Genomic DNA, 22,158 nt, shown 5'->3' on the forward strand with positions numbered 1-22,158 from the left:
CCACACAACTATCACTACCTATGAACAGACCATAACCATGCCTTTTTTAAATTTTTAAACACTGATAAATACAAATTTTTACCAATAAGTACCAAGACAGGCATACAAAATAGAAAATTGATCATGATTATCCAGTATAGTAACTGAACCACTGTATCATGCTACACTTTTCGTTGAACAGACAATGATGCAAAAAGTTTGACAAAGACAATTTTAGACAAGATGTTTTCCAAAGTCGTAAATTTCTCATCACCAGATGTTTTATTCCAGGCTTGTGTCAGTATCATACTTTCATGGTGTATGTACACCTGGTAGTGCCGTCAGCTTCCACTTCGAATGCTAGCACTGTACTGCATATGGTGAGCCATCTGGTGACTACTGAATGTATCACTTACACTTCTATTACTAACGTCTAAATTCAAAATTCCATTCTTTGAGAAGTCTTTCTCGTGAACAGTCAAGATTTTCTTCTAAAGATGCGGAGCAAAGTTCTCTGGTTGGCTTTCAAAATCAACTGAAAACCTCTGTAGCATTTATTGATTTGACTGCAGGTTATCATACTGTGTGGAAACAAGGACTTATCTGCAAACTACTATGCGTTTTGCCATGTAAGAAGATTGCATGACTTATTGATAGTATGCTTACCAAGAGGAAGTTTTGTGTAATACTGGAATATGGCACTAGCAGTAAGAAAACTTAAAAGTTACATTGATATGATGTGCTGTTAAAATGTGCTTGGATGAGAGATGTAAAAGTCTAAAATAGTTCAACAGTTCAATACGATGTCACTGATTCTGATGTTCAAGCGCGCACACACACACACACACACACACACAGTCTTTTGATTTCAGTATTACAATGTTAAGTACTCTTATTTTAAGTTTTAAAAATGTCTTATTTTTAATTTGAATGGTACTATGATTTTATAAAACTTGTAGCCTATCAGTAGGAAGTCTATGTTTTCTAAAAGTTTAATAATCAAGTATCACATGTCTTGATGTTGTTAGCATACTTTGACTTCTACAATAAAACAGGTGCAAGCTGTGTGTTTTGAAGGGGTAAATAAATATAAAATCTTCATGTAGTTTGCTCAAAGTCAAGTTGTCTAAGTTTAATGCCTCATTATCTGAAGTGGAATGGTGAAAATGTTCCCTTCTTCATAACTGCGATCTGTTGGAGAATTGTGCTGTGTCGGATTATCTAAACAGAAGAAAGAAAATAGTTTTTCTGTTAGAGAATGTCTATGAAACATGTTATAAAAATATTGCGTATGCATGTTACTTACTTTCTTGCTGTCTCTATCCTGTCACCTGTGTACTTGTCGGGAGCGTGCCATGCACTGCTTCATGTATGACAGGGGCTAACTATTGCGGCAGTGGAGGGGAAAGGTGGTGGAGCAAGGGAGAGGGCTTGGGGATGGGGATGGGGCTAGGGTAGGAGGGGACGTGTCCTGCAGAGTCTTAGTTGTGTATTCTTGTTTCTGTTTATTGACTCCCTTTAAGTAAATGTTTTTAAGGGAGGGATGGTGGCAATGAAACGGATGTTTGTTAAGATTAAAATTTGGGTGGGCATATTGATCCATATTGATATAAAACTCCTCCAATATATTGAGCAAAAGACCCTTAGAATTTAGAATTTCCATATCGCTTTTGATGTTCGAAATTTGATGGTTTTATTCTTCTATTCATTGTCCTATGGATGAGAAATGACTGTGTTTTACAGAGTTTACGTTTTCGTTATACGGGATGAAGAAACTCCTGCCAGTGCATCTGATGTAACTGGCTTCACATTTATTGCATTTCATTCGGTATACTCCTGAGTAGTTTTATTTGTTGTATTTGTTAACGGATTTAGTATTATGCAGAATAGTGGCATTATTGCATGAAGTTTTAAAAGCTATTCTTAAATTACGTCCTTTAAAGATGTTGGTTATGGGGTGGATATTGACACTGTTAAGGTGGATATTGTCATTGTTAAAAGTGAAAAATCACGTCTTTCTTTGATTTGTTTTCTTTGATTAATTTTGATTTCAGCTGATGTTTTATTTTTTGGATGATTTTATTGATCAAATCTTTGTTGTATCTGTTTTGTTTAGCTACTTCATGGATTAAGTTTACTTTGTTTTTTAGGTCTTCGTGAGAAAAGGGTATATTAAAGGCTCTGTATATCATGCTGTAGTAGGTTGCTTTCTTTTGGCGTTGGGATGAGTAGAATCTTGTTTTATTGCGTTTGATATTTGTGTAGGTTTTCTGTATATTTTATATGTTAGGTAATCTTCATGCGTGGTGACAGATATGTCTAGATAATTTAAAGTGTGTTCTATTTCTATTTGAATGAAATGTGATATTTTGTATGTTGGACTTCATCTAAAATTTATCTTTATACTTGTGATCATTGGAATTATCAATATGGGACATGAAGGTAATCAATTATATTAACATATAAGACCACATGGATAGAGTACAGATAAAAAAAAAATAGGTCCAAAATTTTCAGCAGAAGCCTTAATCAGTGGAGAATAAAATGATGATGGTCATTGTTGGCAAGTAGATGCTGTATGAGGTCAGGGGAGTGGGGAGTGAGAATGGTAAAAAGGGGCAGTTATCTAATGTTAAGGCCAAACGCTTCCCTGGACTTGAGCATCAGTTGATATCCCACTTCGGAATCTCCAAGGGCAAGAGGGTGGGATGTAAGGTGTAAATATTTGAGGACTTAAACTGTGAAACATTCATTGAACATGGTTTGATAGTGCCTGATGTGAATGGGGACAGGAAGATCTACGTTGGGGGTTCTGCAGTTACTGTAGTGATCACATACACATTTAGCTAGTGTATTGCTAGTTAAGCTAATGTAGAAAGCTGGGCAGAGTCTGCACTGAAGCTGGTAGATTATGATGGATGAAGTACAGTCATGATGACCTTGTATGGGGTAATAAAACCAAACCCCAAGGCACTACAGCCCTTGAAGGGCCTTGGCCTACCAAGCGACCGCTGCTCAGCCCGAAAGCCTGCAGATTACGAGGTGTCGTGTGGTCAGCACCACGAATCCTCTTGGCCGTTATTCTTGGCTTTCAAGACCGGGGCCGCTATCTCACCGTCAGATAGCTCCTCAATTCTAATCACGTAGACTGAGTGGACCTCGTACCAGCCCTCAGGTCCAGGTAAAAATCCCTGACCTGACCGGGAATCGAACCCGGGGCCCACAGGTAAGAGGCAGACACGCTACCCCTACACCACGGGGCCGGCCACTTGTTGGTGATGCTGCTGCTAAAAGTGGTGCTTGGTTTATGTAAACGGCAACTCTTACAGTGGCTGTGATGATAGGGAAAAGAGTCAGAAGGAGGTGGAGGTTGCTATGGTTCATGAGTGAGAATCAGAATTTTACTCATCTCAGTTGAAAACACAGCACCCTTTTTCAAGATAATCCACAAGGTCAACAACGATCTCCAGAATGCTACAGGACATTCTCCATAAACTAAACACACTTGGTATGAATGGTCTTAGAGTAGGTATACCTCGCCCACAACCAGCATACTGTATGTACCATCTGTTCATCAACTAACACCCCTGTGTTAAGTCCCCATTCCATCTCTGGCAAATCTCCTCACCCTACATAAGCCAACTGCACTAATTTCCAGTCTTCCCAAATAACGGCCACCCAAACAACCCTCAAGAGAAACCCGGGCTGATTCTGAAACCCATACTGTTCTGAATCTCTCATCTCACTTTCAATGATCATGAAACATTGGTAGGAGGGCCTCAGTTTCTGCTCTTCTAAGATATCCGCCCCATTTCAAATTCTGGCCAATGCCCACTCTCCTGTAAGGAAACTCCACCGTCGCTTTCGATACAAAATCAGTTATTCATCACCCGATGAATAGTGCCAAGAGCTTCAAATGCTTCAAGAGTTCATCTAGTATGAAACCTCAACCCTTACCACATTAATATCCCCTTCAAATAGCATCTAATTTCCTAATTTCTACCTAACCAGTCTATGTGACCCCAAATTCCTAACCTGTCTTTTTACCAAACACAACCTATCAAAACATGAACTCCGTGCTCTGAGAAGTCTACGAGATAACCCAGACATCATCATTCTTCCCGCTGACAAAAGATCCACTGCAGTAGTCATGATCCGCCAAGAGGCCCTACCACATGTCGTCCTCAACCAAGACGTCTCACAAGATCAGATTCTGAACTTAGCTACTTACATCAAACTTCATGGACTACATGAGGGTCTATCTGAATTCTCTATCAACCTCCTTATCGTAAACCAGCTCCGTACTCTCAAGTTCCACACGCTTCCCAGATACACAACGCCAACAATCCAGGCATGATATGACATGTTTAAATAATAAACACCAACTGATTTCATGCATAAATCTATTTACACACTTAATGAACATATATGAAATAATTATAAAGCACTATAAAAAATTACAAATAAGGTATCAGGAATTGTATTCACAAAAACAGTGTTACACAATAATAGGTTAGCCACCGTCACCAGTTAGTGCTGCTTCACGGACAACTTTACTTGTCATTTTCCTCTTCTGGTCCAGCACATCGCACATTGCTGACCCGCCTTCCTGGACAACATTTGGCATGTACTGCTCACCACGGCGTCTCCATACATGCTGACGTCCATCACGCTGTCAGCAGAAATCTGGACTCGTCTGTGAACAACACAGGTCTCCATTGGCGAAGTTGCTAGTTGATGTGGGTACAAGCAAACAGAAGGCGAGCTGCGCGATGTTGCTGCGTTAAATGGGCAAAATGAACACGATGTCTGGGTTGTAAGGACACTTGTCTTAACCTATTCCTTACTGTCTGGTCAGACACCGTGACTCCAGTGACCCTCCTGAGGTCTTGTTGCAGTTCTCTGGCAGTTGCTGAACAACGCCACATCGCACAGATAGTCATGTATCGATCATCCTGTGTGGTTGTCATGCGTCCACGACCTTGTCCAACCCTCTTTGTGAACTGGCCTGTCTCACTGTAGTGATTCCACAAGTGTTGAATAACTGACGGTGAGACGTCGAGATCCACAGCAACACGACGAATAGTCCATCCTTCCTGGATCAAAGTGATGGCCCATGCCATTTGAACCTCGTTAAGATGTCTCATGGGATGTGCTGGTTTATGTACAATGTTGTCAAATGACCGCAGTAGCCTGTGTACCTCACAATGACACACAGACGCACTACTATTCACTTTGTTTTGAGGGGTCACCTCACAGTTTAATGCATGGCTACGCCTAGAGGTGGAGTATAACTTCAATTTGACATACCCTAAGTAGCTAAGGTCTCAAGATGCTGTACAACCATTGGAATCCCATCTACTAAATTAACGTTCACATATCAGACGTTACAAAACATGTTCCCCTAATGTTTTTGATGATGATGATGATGATGATGATGATGATGATGCTTGTTGTTTTAAGGGGCCTACATTGAAGGTCATCAGCCCCTATAATGTTTTTGAACTGTGTATATGGGGTTTCAAAAGTTCTCCCTGGCCCTTCTGAAAGTCACAGATGCACGTGTCAATGTATCCGTCCTTCTCACAAAACTGCTTTGCGAAGGAATATCAGGGCTTAAGTTCAAAACTACACGCTGTATAAAACACCGGATGATTTTCAATGACCGCGAGCATTTTTCTCATATAGCGACCACTAGCAGGTTAATTTGCATGTCTCTTAGGGTTATCCGAGAAACACCACTGAGATGACCCCATACCTTGTTTGTGATGTAAGGTGCATGTTGGGAAGTTTTGATGAAAATGGCAGGCTACGTTTCGTACCGCAATTCAAAATCAAGTTCGGGAGCTTCTATTATAATGGCAGGCTCACTTGCTTACTGCCATTCACAATGGAGATGTGGAGTTTTCATTATAAAAACAGGCCCCTTTTCCTAATGCCAGTCAGAATCGAGTTGGGGGGGGGGGGGTGTTTCAAAGTTAAAAACTTCATAGTTGTTCCATATTGAACTATGTAAAATGAATTTAAGGATTCCACTTTTTCAATACAATTCTGTTGCACAGGATTATGTTACAACATGTTTATTGTGCTACCGGTTTTGACACTTTTTTTTTAGTATCATCATCAGCTTATCACATAAACTAAGCAAGAGGACAAAAATATATATATACACAACAATATAAACACTGATACAATTCATGTAACAAAAGTTCACACTTAAATGTAAGAATTATATCTAAAATAAGTAGCAGTGTTTACAATGCGTTAGCAGCATAATAGTCTTATGCAATCTTGATGTAGGTGTTGAAATCAATCATTCTAATATTGAGTTTATGGTTGAATGTAAGTTACAAACTTGATGAACATATTAAAATCTTGATAGTTGACTCATTGTGACATTGTAAAATGAGTCTCAAAGAGGGATACAACTTCTGTACTTTTGTTGTTTGACAGAGTCTTCTAAGCTTATGTTGTATGTTATGTTCTCAACTCCTCTCCACACATTAAGCTTCACAGCACGCTGTGAAAGGCCTCACGTTCTGCATCGGACTGAGAAACCTTGGTCCTGCACACTAATACAGGACCCACATGTTACAGCTATCCACCTTTTGATGTACCAGTATAACATAAGCTTAGATGACTCTGTCAAACAACAATAGTACAAAAGTTGCATACCTCTTTGAGACTCATTTTACCAAGTCACAACGAGTCAACCATCAAGATTTTAATACGTTCATCGAGTTTTTAACTCACATTCAACCATAAACTCAATATTAGAATGAGTAATTTCAACAACTACAAGATTACATAAGACTATTACGCCACTAATGCGTTGTAAACACTGCTACATATTTTAGATATAATTCTTACTCTTAAGTGTGAACTTCAGTTACATAAATTTTATCAGTGTGTATATTGTCGTATATATATATTAGCCCTCTTGCTCGGTTTATGTGATAAGCTGATGATGATGTACCAGTATAACATAAGCTTAGATGACTCTGTCAAACAACAATAGTACAAAAGTTGGATTCCTCTTTGAGACTCATTTTACCAAGTCACAACGAGTCAACCATCAAGATTTTAATACGTTCATCGAGTTTTTAATGTGTCGAATCCAGTACCACAATACACATGTTGTAACAATCCTGTGCAACAGAATTGTATTGTATTGAAAAGGTGGAACCCTTAAATTCAATTTACTTTTGGGGGGTTTTGATTATAATCGAGAAATGCAGAACTATCTAAAGCTAAAAACGAAGTGGATGTATTGCAAAAATGAAATGTCCCTCACTAAATTGTAACAATGTGAGTTACGGGGATTTAAGAAAACGGTAACATAGGAAAATCTAGGCACAGAGATTCTTAGATAAGAAGATGACTTACTAACGGGACCATATGAAATTAGCAATAAGGCCATTGATTTAGTGAAACCGTAATTTCAGTTGTATCAGATACTGCTAGGAAGAGCCCTAAGAAGAAATAAACCACAAATTCCCCTTGAATTACTTGGAACCAAATCTTGAGAGGTTGGGTCGTCATTGTTTAGCTTTCAAGAATGCTCAACATTGGTTTCATATGTTGCCAAGGAGAATAAAGTTGTTCTTGTTCACTCGACAATGCATCATGATGCAGCACTCGATTCTGAATCTGGAGAAAAAAACAAACCAGAAATGGTGACATTTTACAATGCTACAAAGTTAGGTGTTGACACAGTTGACCGGTACATACTACGTTGCAAGGAAAAAACACAGATAACCAGTGGCAGGGTTTTATAGCACACTGAACGTGGCAGGAATAAATCGTTATCCAGAGCAACAATAATGCTAATATTAAACAGAGTCTCTTTCTAAAAGACTTGGCTTGTTATCTTGTTGATGATTACTTGCATGTGCGCTTACAGTGATCTTTGCCAATAGCCCTCAAAAAGGATATTTCTAGTCTGTTTATGAACACTATAGAACAAGAAATGACAGAAGCCGATCCAAGTACCAAGAGGAATAGGTGTTACAACCGTGGTGGTTTTTTTTTTTTTTTAAAAAAAGGGGGCGACCACAAAATATACTTGCAGATCTTATTGGGAAAATAAGTTCGTCCTGAATATGCCCAGACTGTGCTTAGTGCATTCTCCACTGAGTGCAATGATTTCAATTTGTTCAGGCTATATGCTATTTGTGCAGATTATGTATTTGAATTTCTCTCTGTCCATGGGTATGAAATTTTGTTTATTCTGCTTGAAGACAGCCCAACCTTTATAAACAGTGCTTAGTGCCTTAGAATGTTTATTTTACGTAATGGATATATTTTGTACTGCTGTGAGAACTGAAAGTCCACCTGCAAGTTTTTTATTCATATCATGTTCAAGAAGTGTTAATGTCTATCGTTAGTTGCTTTTATATTTGTATATTAGATTCATTAAATTATATTCATCCTTTCAAAATGTCCTGTAATTAATGTAAATCCTTATTCAAAACTTGGTATATCATAATTGCTTTAAAAACAAAATGGCATCTCAGACACCATGCAATCTTCTATGACATAGAAATGTGTGCGACCATTGCAAGGTTAACAAATTCCAAGGCAGTTTGGATACACTTGAATCATTAGAAGTGATACAAGTGTGTAATGGACTAGTATAACTTGGAAACAATTCTCTAAACAAATGGGTTATTAGTGAAAATATCGATCTTGATTAGTAGGTGTTATTTTTTATTATTATTATTATTATTATTATTATTATTATTATTACTTGTGAGGTGTGGCTATGAAGTTGCTTATATTTATTATTATTATTATTATTATTATTATTATTATTATTATTACTACTAGGAAATGTACCCATGCTTCGCTACGGTATTCTACATTGTTTACGGATATTGAAGTAAATTACGGTACATGTACTGGACTTAGCCTGCAAAACTGACCGTTCATGATATTTCCCTTATTAATCCTCCTGTCAAAAAAATGTACACAAGAGAAAAAGTTTTAGAAATGGATTTCCATCAAGTTTGGTCGATTTCCAGTCACGTTGGTCTTGTAAATATTGTGGGAGAGTAAAATCACTGTTTCAGTTCCCTATAAACGCCCAATCCATTCCATGAATTTGAAATGTTATGGACCTTATGCTAAATACGAATAGTTGAAATATCTTCAGCAGTTTTCAAGTTATAAGAAATATGCTTTACACACACCCACTCTTGAGTTAAGTCCGGTGGGACTTGTACCGAAAAACAATCCGTTAATGATACCTCCCTTATGAATTCTCGTATCGAAATGAAGCACGAGAAAAAACGAATTAGAAATTGATTTCCACTAAGGCAGGTTGATTTCCATTAAGTGTATATTTTGTGGGAGTGCAAAAATCAGTTTTGGTTTCGTATAAACCCCCAGTCAGTTCAGGGATTTAGAAACAATATTGGCCCTAAAACCTACCCAAGGACAGGTGGATTCTAAATATGAAGTTTGGTAGAAATATATCCAGTAGTTTTCAAGTTATAGACAAACAAACAACAAAGCTAAAAAATCTGCAGATGGTCATTATTACACCTGAAACGGATAACTGTATGGAAATTTCGCCAAAATAGTCAATGTACAGACACACGGTTGTTACGATTTTATTTATATGGATTATTATTATCATCATCATCTACGTAGTTATGTACAACAGGTTGTCAGTAAGGACTTTATTTGGTATAAATCGCGGTCGTATCATTTATTGTGTTGAATGAATTGTCTTGTGAAACTGAACTTGTGAGGTTATGTCACGATACTTCTGCTGTATGTTTATTAATATGACTTTATTTAATGTAAGAACATGTAATGAATAGTATATAATTTATTCCAATGTAATGTTGTGCAACAGAGGGTAAAAGTCTAGAACAACGCACCTTTGTCACTCGAGTTTTACAGAATGTTCTATTCATTTGTAGATAGGTTATTGGAGACTGGAGAAGACATGAGAAAGCGTGTTGTATCATACCTTTCTGGAAGCCTGGCCGGGCAAGGTATATATAAGGACAGTCTTCAGTTGAGTTATTAGTGAAAGTCGTTAGTCGAGTTAAATATGTGAACTCATGTAGTGGTAATTCCGTTGAAGTGGTTGTGTTGGTACATGTGATCTTGTCAAGTGTTCTGTAGTTGGTTGACATGCTAATGTGGCAGTCGATTAAAATTTCAAGAGGTGGTTCATTTGATGTGCAACTATTAAGGTGTATATAATTCGTAAATAAAACAGCGTACACAACTGACAGCATCTCGTGTGTGCGCCTTTGTGATTACGATAACTAGTGACCATGACAGGACTGAAGAATAATTGTTGATAGTGAATAAGAGTACAAATGGAAATCAGAATAAAATGAAAGTGATACTTGAAAATATGTCTGTAAATCAACTTCAAGACAAACTTGCAAAACGAAATCTTCAGATGAACAGCAGTAAGAGATCACTGAAGACATGGCTTACAAAAGACCTCATTAAAAACTATGAAGATCCCAAAAGGTTTTCCATCGAGGTGGAAGAACAGCCGGACTCGTCATCGGAAGATGAGGTAAATATGACCACAATGTGTTCCAATTTAATGAGCATGATACAAACACTCAACTCCACCTTAACAGAACAGATTTCACAAGTTAATTCCCCCTTAACAGAACAGATTTCCAAACAAATTTTGAAGGCTAATACAGTTTTAACCGGAAAAATATCTTGAGTGTACACGCAGGTTCACAAAGTAGAACAGTGCCTAGAATCAAAAATTTCAACCATAGATGATAACATTTCGCAGATTAATTCCCAAATTAGCAACATCACCAACCAATTAATGCAGCAGATATCGGACATCAGGTCAAAAGTGGGGCAGGTTGAGCAGATCGATAGTACAGTAAGCCAGCTGGAAGGGGACATCTCAAACCTAAGGCCATCTACACACGGAGCTACTCATTAGTAACTGATTGGTAACTGAAGTTTCCGGCCGCGTACTTGAGTGACACTTCCTGTGTACTTCCTGGAAAGCCACCAGTTAGTAACTAGTTTGTAATCAGTTCCAGTGACTCGCGGAGCCAGTCACCAGCGAGTTTAGTTTCTCAGTTCCCAGTGATCAAGTGCCTTTTTACGATGGCGAGCGAACAAGTTTTCAACGTAAAGTTAGTGGGAGTATGAAAAACACCCCATACCGTACAATTGTACGCTGAAGGATTACGCAAGAAGACATTACGGAGAAAGCATAGAATTATTTTCTAAGCTTTTAAATTTTTGTTTGTTTGTAAAAGTGAAGTTCACTTTTCTTACCTGAGAGTTATTAACACACTTTCCTCAGCACTCACACATTCTCTCACATTTGTATTTCGCTGTCAAATGGCACCACCGGGCGAGTTGGCCGTGCGGTTAGAGTCGCGTAGCTGTGAGCTTGCATCCGGGAGATAGTGGGTTCGAATCTCACTGTCGGTAATCCTGAAGATGGTTTTCCGTGGTTTACTATTTTCACACTCAAGGTGCCGTAATTTTGTCCCACAGGAGTTCTTTCACGTGCCAACAATTTATAGCGCCACACACGTTTCCATAATATGTTGACTACATTTTAATCAGTACAGTGGTTTTACTTCAGATACTGACAACACGAACACTGTTCACGTTGTGAACCACTATAAAAATTTTATGTATCCGTGATCCGATATACAGTAAATACATAGAAAGAGACAAAAATGTCGGTCGGTAAGTCACTTGCTTTCTTGGCTTATGCTGCGTGAACCATCAACGATAGACCCCAAGTGTAAGTGGACGAAATGTAGAGCATAGAAACCTCTACAAAAAAGTCTGTGATGGCACATATCTATTTCCAACCAGCTGCCCTCTAGAAGCGATTTTATGCTATAGTCCGCGGTAAAAAATATAACTCCTTAAAATTAAATAAATATTTCGATATTATCCTAAGAGTTCCTCATCAAAATAAATTGTTTGACCTCCTCCAGTATTTTATAAGGATTACAACAACCTTATCAGGACATTATTTCCATGAATGGTTCAGAAGTTATGACCATTTTAGACTGTAGTGGTAATACGTGTCAACAGGACGGGCGAGCGCTGTGTCCGTCACCGTACAGTAGCTTCGTGTGTGGAGCCGAGTTACTGTTCAGTTACTAACCAGTTTGTGACCCCAGTTACAAACCAGTCACGTTTCTAATGAGTAGCTCCGTGTGTAGAGGGCCTAAGGAGGAGGTGGAAATCCACGTTTCAGACATCAAACAACAGGTTGAGGGGAGAATTTCTGCCGTCAAAGGAAGTTTTGGGAGCCATATTCCTGCCATTGATGGAACATTAGAAAACCGGATTTCGACCACCAAGGGAGCTGTTCAGAATATGAGAAGAGACCATTCTTCACGCAGTAGATTACTTCGAAGAGGACCTATCACCACACCTTCAACCCCCTCAAACCTAACCTGTAATTCAGGACACCTAGACCCGAAGGTGATTAAAGAGAGCCTTACGGAATTCCATGGGAGACTGGAAGAGAACCTGATTAGCTTCATCGAGGGATCGGTCAATCTACTAGGAAGGACTAATTTACCGGAGGACTTCATCAACTCATCACACCACAGTTAAGGAGGCAAGCCGCTACTTGGTGGTATGAAGGGTCTTGAACTTAAACAGGACTGACTTCAAGAGGGAATTTCTTGCTAGGTTTAATTCTGTAGGGGTGAAGAACTCTGTGAAAAGAAAGTTACTGATTGATGCACAACCCACCGGCATGAGAGATAGCGCGTTCATCCTCCAAAGAACCAGCTGCATCCTGAAGGAAACGAGAACGAGATCCTACCAGACAATGTAGAACTACTCTACAACAAGATTTGACCCCTAGTAAAGGTATCGCAACCGAGATCCTTTGATGTTCTGCATAGAATCATCACCTAGTTGGAAGAACACAAGAGTAAAGCCACGTAAGAGACCAGCACTGTTAGGAAATGCTACCAGTGTGGAAGAACGGGACACCTGAAGAACAAATGCCCAACCTTGACATCGGAAAAACTAGGGCGGGCCCATTCTGGATTGAGGAGGGGATGGGACCAGAAACAAAAATATGCCTCAAGACCCGAAAGACAAGCAGCCCTGGACAAGTAGGAAAGGTACTGGTCAGATTGTGAGCAGAACAGACCAACCTCGCCCAGCTATCATCGTGAGGATAGGCAATGAGAATTTTTCAGCCATTCTCAACAGCCAAGCAAGCTATTCATTCTTACATTCCAAGAACTGGAAAAAATCCAAAGAAAAGCAGCTCAATTTGTTCTGCGTTTGGGCCGGGAAGACATGTGAGAAAGAAGAAGAGCTGATCGACTAAGTGGTATGTAAGAAAAAAACTAAGAAACAATGTTAGGTTTTGGTCCACCCAATCACTTGTAAAAGTGATATGTATTGATTGGGTGGACCAAAACCCAACATTGTATCTTAGTTTTAACTGTATCAATACAGATCTAAATTGTACTAAGTGGTATGTTCTGAGCTGTCAGTGGAGAGATGGCGTGGAATGACATCAGTAGACGAATGTTTGAGTGGTGTCTTTAAAAGTAGGAAAGATCACAATATGAAGATAAAGCTAGAATTCAAGATGACGAATTGGGGCAAAGATTCGTTTATAGGAAGGAGAGTTTGGGACTGGAATAACTTACCAAGGTTAAGAAAACAACAGATAGGGAATCTGCCACCTGGGTGACTGCCCTAAATGCAGATCAGTAGTGATGATTCATTGAAGGTAACAGGGGGCAAGTGCATTTTTAAGTGTTCTATGGGTTTTGTATCTCTCTCCCTCTCTTTGCTCAGTGTTGCAGAATCCAATTTAAGAGACTCATGTCAGTAAATTAAAGAAGGAAAAAACCTCTTTTCAGGACGAAATACTGCTGGCGTCTCTCAAAAACCTGTATCAGTTGAAAAAAGATTAGAACATAGAATTATTATTATTATTATTATTATTGCACTTGTCTTACGTCACACCGATACAGACAGGTCTTATGGTGACAATGGAATAGGGCAGGGATAGGACTGGGAAGGAAGCGACCGTGGCCTTAATTTGTCTGGTGTGAAAATGGGAAAGCATGAAAAACCATTTTCAGAAATGCAAACAGTGAGGTTGAACTCTCAATCTGCCAACTACATGCCCTAAACCACGTAGCCAACTCACTCGGTATATCATTATTATTGTTATATTATTATCTGCTAATCATTATCATAATTTTACAGTTCCAGTTTTCCGGGTACTGTTGACGAGCCTCTTCCATTCTGTTTTATTGAGATACGTTCTGTTGTTAATGACGTTCTCCAGTGTCCTTTCCCGATCTGCAATATTCATCTTTACGACGTCCATCCAGTGGTTCTTGGTCTTCCCACCATCCGTTTCCCTGCCACATGTCTCTCCAAGTCAACATATGCTGTCCTTGTTGGCTCCATCCTAATTACATGCACAAATCAGCTCAGTCTGGATATGCTGACCCGATCTAACAGTGATGTAACAACCCAGCTTCCTTCCTAACCACATCATTCCTTAACTTGTCCAGTTTGGTTTTTTGAATTGTAGACCTAAGGAACTTCATCTTGGATGCCTACAACCTTGGTGAGTCTTTCTTAGAGAGGGTGCAGGTTTCAATACCATAGGTTAAGTTTGGTATGAAGTACTGATTGAACATCACCAGCTTTGATTTTGTTGGTACTTTGGGATCTCAGAGGAGTGTTCGTACTTGCTGGTAAACGTGAGAGCTCTTCTGCACTCTATTTGCCACCTCCTTTGTGGCTAGTGTATCTCGAGACATTACACTGCCGAGGTATGTAAAGCTTTCCACACTTTCTAGCGAGTGGTTTCCTAGCATGATTACAGTAAATTATTGCATTTAGATCACCAGAGGTTTTCTTGATGTTCATCATTGTCATCCATGATGGTGATAAACAATAACGGGGATAGTGCACTGCCTTGCTGGACTCCACTTTCGGTCTTGAACCAGCAGAATGTCCATCACCCAATCGCACACAGCTGGTACAGTTCTCATAAAGCATCTTAACTTTCCTCACCAGTCCCTCTGGCACATTCCTTTTTCTCAGACATTCCCATATCTTCTCTCTTGCAATGCTGTTATATGCCTTCTCAATGTCAAGGAAAACCATAAACAGATCTTTGACTTTTTCCCAATACTTTTCCATTAACATATGGACACTTAAGATTAGGTCTGTTGTGGACCTGTTAGGCCAGAAGCCATACTGTTCCACTTCAAACTGTGGCTCTAAGATGACTCGCAATCTGCTCTCTAAGATTTTCTCAAGAATCTTAAGCCCATGAGAAAGGAGTGTTATTCCCCGGTAGTTGGAGCATTTCCTTTCTTAAACAGGGGATAATGATACCCTTGCTCCAATCAGTAGGTATCTTGCCATCTTTCCGAACAGCATTGAGCACCCTGTGTAGCCACTGTAAACCCTGGACTCCTGCTGCTTTAATCATGTTCGTGCCGACTTCGATTCCTGGGGATTTCCCTTGCAGTATCTTCTTAAGGGCTGCCTCTGTTTCTGCCCATGTAATGGGAGGTTCCTCTGTGCAGGTTTCAACACCTGGTTCTTTTGTTCTCTGATCTGCTTCTGTCCTGTTCAATAGGTATTCAAAATGATTCCTCAAAACCCCTCTGATGTCCTCTTCTTTTCTGGCCAGGTTTCCATTAGGATCCTCAATTGCTTTGATGGTTTCAACTGAATTTCTTTTGTTTTTGATCACTATGAATAATAGTTTCATATTGCCTCTGTTGTCTTCCTTCAGTTTTTGAGTAAATTTCTTCCAGCATTTTATCTTCTCCTCTTCTACTACTCAATTTCTTGTCCAGTAAACTTGCTAGAGGTCTCTGATCTTCCCCTCATCTCTTACCCGTTCTGCCTTGGATTTCTCTCTATCTCATTCTTTTTGTGCTATGTTCCCTTCCTCTATTGAGGATCTTAATCTTTCATTCCACCAGGCTGTCTCTTTTTCCCTGACTTTCCAACTTGTCTTCCCGCAAACCTCTATTGCTTCTTTTATCAAGGTGTTTTAAAATCTTGTCCACTCTACCTCACCAACCACAGTCCACTTCTTCTGTAGGCAGTTGTCCTCTCTTACGATCCTGATAGTCCTTTTTCCAACCTATTGTAGTTCCCACACCTTAATCTTAGGTAATTTCCTGGTTGTTATCTTTGGTACATTAATGTCTTTCGGATCTGCTACTAATAACCGGTGGTCGCTATTGAGGTTCTCGCTTGGAATCACCTTGACATCAGTCACAAGTATACTTCTTTCTTTACCGAGCTCGATAGCTGCAGTCGCTTAAGTGCGGCCAGTATCCAGTATTCGGGAGATAGTAGATTCTAACCCCACTGTCGGCAGCCCTGAAGATGGTTTTCCGTGGTTTCCCATTTTCACAACAGGCAAATGCTGGGGCTGTATCTTAATTAAGGCCACGGCTGCTTCCTTCCCACTCCCAGCCATTTCCTCTCCCATTGTCGCCATAAGACCTATCTGTGTCAGTGCGACGTTAAGCAACTAGCAAAAAAAACTTCTTTCTTTATCTGTACTGACATAGTCGATGACCGTCTTGCTCTTTCCATCCCAGCTGTAACGGGTAATCTTGTGACTGACTTTTGTTGAACCAACTGCTTTTTACTACCAGTTTCTTATGCAGAAGTCCAGGAGATGTTCCCCTTCTGAATTCCTTCTCCCATAGCCATGTGGTCCCATCACCTTCTCATAGCCATTCCTGTCTGTCCTGAGCTGTGCGTTGAGGTCCCCGATGATGATTGCCCTCTCTTCACTTATGGTCTCTTCTAGGTCTTCAAGAAACTTTTTCTTGAACTGGAACCCGTCGAAGGGGCATACACTTGAACCAGTGTCAGCTTCTCTTTCCCAAGGTGAACTATTGCCTTCGTAATCCTCTAATTGATGTAGTGGATCTCTGTAATACCATCTAACTCTTTAGACAATATCAATCCTACTTCATTTCTCATCTGTTGTTACCATTCCAGTAGATGGTATAGTTTTCCCTCAACTTTTTCTTCCCTTTACCTTTCCATTTAGTTTCACTCAGTCCTAGGATTGATATTTTCCTTCTTTCCATGATGTCCACTAACTCTTCACATTTCCCAGTCAAACTCAGTACACCGATTGGTCCTATTCAAGTGTGTTGTCTTCTCCGGGCTTGTTGCACAATCGCAAGGCTTGGCCTATCATCAGTCTGTAAGCCATCATACCTGGCTTGGGTCTGAGGGTGCTGTTGTCTACTCTGAGTTCTTTGTTTGCATCCGAGGCTTGTATAAGTGTTGAAATTGATTGCAGTTACTCTCCAACTGACTTGCTAGACCTAACGTTAGAGAAGATTGTCTGGCAGGGTTATCTCCCTTATAGTGATGGGACATTCGATTCATTTTACTGAATCGATTCATTTGATTCCGTTCACGTTACTGAATCGATACAGTGATCCGATTCACGGCTCATTGGTCACCGCTCCTACTGCATCAGTGTAGTATGTGCTGGTAAGACAGCAGCAACAGCATTCAGTGCTCGCAGCTGCCATCTGGTCTTCATACTATGAACTCCTTTCTTAGAAAAAATGCTAGTTACTCTAATACATCGAAGGTTTCCGGCAACGCAGGGTGGGAAAGGTTAGGATTAGGAAGGTAGCAGCCATGGCCTGAATTAAGGTACAGAGCCAGCATTTCCTGGTGTGAAAATGGGGAAACTACGGAAAAACCATCTTAGCGGCTCCCGACGGTGGGATTCGAACCCACCATCCCCCGAATGCAAACGCATAGCCACGCGATATTAACCGCACGACAACTCGCTCAGTCCTTTTTTTAAAAGTATTTTTCTATCAGCTGAGGATTTTTTTAAATCGTCATATTTTGTATAGGCTACTCGAGATGTACAGTAGCCCGCTGGTTTTCTGATTCAACATACTGTTATTGCTTCTGTCCACATATGATTGAAGTCTTGTGCAACGATGTGACATATGAACTGAGAGAATAGTGAGCCGTTCTTCCCAATATAAAACAGGTACTTTTGAGTGGTCATGACTCATGAGCATGACTCATAGTCATAGGGCAGGCTAGAGTCGAGTTTAACTGTCAAATGCCAACTAAGTTATAATACTAAGATTCATTAAACTAATAAATAGTATAACCTAATAGCCTACCTACTTACTAGCTACTTCAGAATTATGTTGTGACTACCTTTTTAACACTGCAAATAAATCCATCTATTATTTAAACCTCCCTGTAAGAAGAGGACAGTGAATGCAAATGGGTATTATTTTCAAATGAGCTGAGCTCGAGAGTCCATTATAGCATACGATTCTTTCAGTCTAGCATGTCTCACTGTATGTCTCGCTGCAGCGGAAGCTCGGCTCTCCGCGTGTCCAGTGAGCCGATAAGGAGCCGTGTGTATCATGTGTCTCACTGAGCCGCGCTCGTTCACGATTCTTTCGATGTGCCATGATTCACTGTATGCCTCGCTGCAGCGGAAGCTCGGCTCTCCGCGTGTCCAGTGAGCCGAAGGAGCCGTGTGTATCATGTGTCTCACTGAGCCGCGCTCGTTCACGATTCTTTCGATGTGCCATGATACACTGTCTCGCTGCAGCGGAAGCTCGGCTCCCCGTCAACGTCCAGTGAGTGCGCCACTCAGCACTGTCCGCTGGGAGTAAGCTGAATCGTGTGCCGTGAGCTCGCCTTTCCTGTGAATCGATTCACTCGGACACTTGAATGAATCGATACACTGCTTCGAATCATGCATTCAGTAGCCAACACTACTCCCTTAGCCTCTAGCAGTCCCCTGCCACATCAGCAAAGCAGCAGCTTCCAGTTGAATTTGTGTGTCATTTCCTACACAATGGCTTCAACAAGCCCTGTAAGGGTGAACTCCTCTGCCCGTAGCCCTTAGTTTATCAGGTTTGGTAACAGCCGCCCAACCCTCAGCCAGACAGTCGCAGGTAGTACCGACTGACGCATACAGTAGCAGGATGTACCTGACCTGACAATTTATTTGTATCTGCTAATAGAACCTGTAACTATCGAATCTGATATTGTACATACATATATCACTGATGAGACATTTTGTACCCAAAATTACATATGCACTTGCCCCGGCAGTCTTAATTCATTTAGTGCTGTACATATACAGTTGGCTGTACAGTTAGGGGCGTGCAGCTGTTAGCTTGCATCATCCGGAAGAGAGTAGCAGCCCTGAAAATTCCCATTTTCACACCAGGCAAATGCTGGGACTGTACTTCAATTAAGGCGACAGCCGTTTCCTTCCCATTCACTACGGATTAAAACATGAGATTAGTCACTTGCAAAGAACTATCTGTGTCGGTGCGACGTAAAGCAAAATTGTAAAAAAATAATAATAATAAAAAAAACATACCCGACACCGCAGAGAAACAGGACAATGGTTGGAAATATAGTACAGTTATTTAAGCTTTCATTCTGCATTCGTTTATAGTATTCTTATAGGCCTATTATGTGGAGTTCAATTTGTTGTATTTTTGTTACTAGGGTACATTATTAAAAATTTACGTTCCTATTTAGCATTTGCTTTTGTTTTTTCTCTAAGTATATACTGAACAAGTGACTTAGGCCACGTAGCTATCAGATTGTATTCGGAAGATAGTGGGTTCGAACCCCACTCTTCGTGTGACGTAAAGCAAAATTGTATTGTTTCTCTAAATATTTATTTAAGCATGTATTTTGCATTCATTTGCAGTACGGTACCTCTTATATTATTTAGGGTAACATTCTGTTGTATTTTTTAATTATTGTAATTATTGTTAAAACATCAAGTTCCTATTCAGCACTTGCCCCAGCTGTTCTCTAAATAGTTATTTATATGTGCCTTTTACATTCATTTTACAGTACAGTTCTCTGTTATTAAGTAGGATTTCTTCTTTGTAGTTTCATTCTTTTTTTAAAATGATCGACTTTTAATATATTTCTCCATGGATGTCGGTTGTACAATGGAGATGGAAAAAATAGTATGCAAGAGGGAAATTACGAAGCTTAACTTAGCCTACTTGCGTCTACCTTGCAGACGTTACAGACAGGAAGTGATATTTCCAAGAAAATTGTGGCTGGTAAATAACTAAAGGATCTTTTACCAGTACGCACTTGGGGCTTGTAACAATTACAGGAGATAATCGGTTACTGAAATAACAGCGGCTCGGCAATACTCATGTGTACTCTCTTAACGAGGGCAGGGCACGGCCGAAGTCATTACCGGTAACTGCCTCTCGTAACCAGTATTTTTACTAACCAGTATTATAATATCCATTTACTGAAATAACTGCGGCTCGGCAATACTCGCGTGCACTTGGTTAACAAGGGCACCGCGTGGTCCTGCACGCTACCAGTAACTGCCTCAAGAAATCGGTACTGACTTGTAAAGTCGTTTATGTAGAGTTACAGGAATTATCAAGAGGGCAAAGCTGCGCATTCGTACTCGCTACCAGTTACCATCACAGTAATCAGAATTTATGCAAGTTACTTCACCTTGTAATTAACAGTATTCCTAAATGATGATGGATTAAATTTTTGTTGTATTCCTTGTCCATGCTCCTGTTAAAACACTTGCCATGGCTTTTCTGAAAATATATTTAAGCATGTATTTTACATGAATTTACAGTATCCTTCTGTTATTTGGAGGTAATTTTTCGTCATTTTTAAGCTGATCGACTTCATGTATATTTCCTTGGATGAAGTAGGCCTATCTGCGGTAGACTGGTATTTACATAAAAGGGAATTACGAATCTTAACTTACACTCCTTACATCAACCATGCAGTTTGTACACATACTATACTTCCCTAGTGCTTCCTGCTTCAAAGGGCATTTGGCCTACTAAGCGACCGCTCCTCACCTCGAATGCTTGCAGATTATGAGATGCATGGTCAGCATTACGAATCTTCCCGGTCTTTATTCTCGGCTTTCTTGACCGAGGCCGTCTTCACCGTCAGATAGCTTCTCAAGTGTATAAACACGTGGACCTCTTGAAGCAGCCCTCAGATGCAGCTGAAAATCGCTGACCAGGCCGGCATGCTACTCCGAAACTACGGGGCTGGCACCATATTTCCTTTGTGGAGAGAATATTAGGCACCCCTCTTGTACGAGAGGCTATAATAATAATAGTAATAATAATAATAATAATAATAATAATACGGTTTTCGGACAAGACGAGGTGCTGGAATTTAGTCCCGCAGGAGTTCTTTTACGTGCTAGTAAATCTACCGACACGAAGCTGACGTATCCAAATACCACCGGACTGAGCCAGGATCGAACCTGCTAAGTAGGGGTCAGCGCTTCAACTGTCTGAGCCACTTGTTTTAGCAATGGAAGTTTTTAAAAAATCCGTTAATGTTAACGAGTATTTTTGGGTAACTGCTCCAGTTATAACCGTTAATAAAAAAATGCTTAAGCCCATCCCTACAACAGATGCTATTATAGACATGATATAGACTTGGGCTTATGCCGTGTCAAGAAAATAAGGTGAAATTCTTTACGTTTCGCAGAGAACTGTGGTCTGGTCATCAGAAGAAAATCTCGACTGTCCACGAGAAAGGCTTCTTAAACAATGAGTTATGCATGGATCGGGAACATGGACAATTACACAACAAATCAGAAATACTTTGAATTCATGCGCAACTGTGACAACGAACGAGAATGTTCGTTAATGTCTTAGCTGATGCCACGGCTTATTCCAGATACTTTTGTTCAAAATAAAAATGTTATAAATAATAAATTAGACCAGTCCATACCGTGTTCGTTGCATTCTTCGAACGACCTTAAAGCCTTGTCTTGTCTTGATAATTTAATGGGACCTTAAAGAGTAGTGAAAACTACTGAATATCAACAAATGCCACGCACCACGGTAAATCACTTCCAATCCAAATGCGCGGGTAACAGCAAACGGTGTTGCCAACGCAGTTTTCATTTCATAAGTAGTGATGGGCAAAACTCTCGTTCGAGATACTCGAGACCGACGTCACTACTCTCGATGCATCTCGATGAGCACGTACGGCATGCGTCAAACTCTCGTTTGAGATACTCGAGACTAACGTCACTACTCTCGATGCATCTCGAGGCACGCTCCAATTGGTACTCAGCCAGGACGAAAAGAATAATGACTAATATGACTTCTTCTTCTTCTCGTT

The 22,158-nt window shown here is 40.1% G+C and overlaps 1 protein-coding gene across 2 annotated transcripts in view; it reads right to left on the reverse strand.

Moving 5' to 3' along the window:
- Positions 1-21,908, reverse strand: part of LOC136886804 (uncharacterized) — a 225,199-nt gene extending 203,291 nt beyond the window's left edge. For both annotated transcript variants that reach the window (XM_067159633.2, XM_067159623.2), the window contains exon 1: positions 21,763-21,908. In XM_067159633.2, coding sequence (XP_067015734.2) covers positions 21,763-21,776 — 14 coding nt within the window. In that variant the 5' untranslated portion in view covers positions 21,777-21,908. The remainder of the gene's footprint in view (positions 1-21,762) is intronic.
- Positions 21,909-22,158: the final 250 nt, after the last annotated feature.

This window comes from Anabrus simplex, chromosome 1, assembly GCF_040414725.1.
Source record: "Anabrus simplex isolate iqAnaSimp1 chromosome 1, ASM4041472v1, whole genome shotgun sequence".
NCBI classification, from domain to species: Eukaryota; Metazoa; Arthropoda; class Insecta; order Orthoptera; family Tettigoniidae; genus Anabrus; species Anabrus simplex.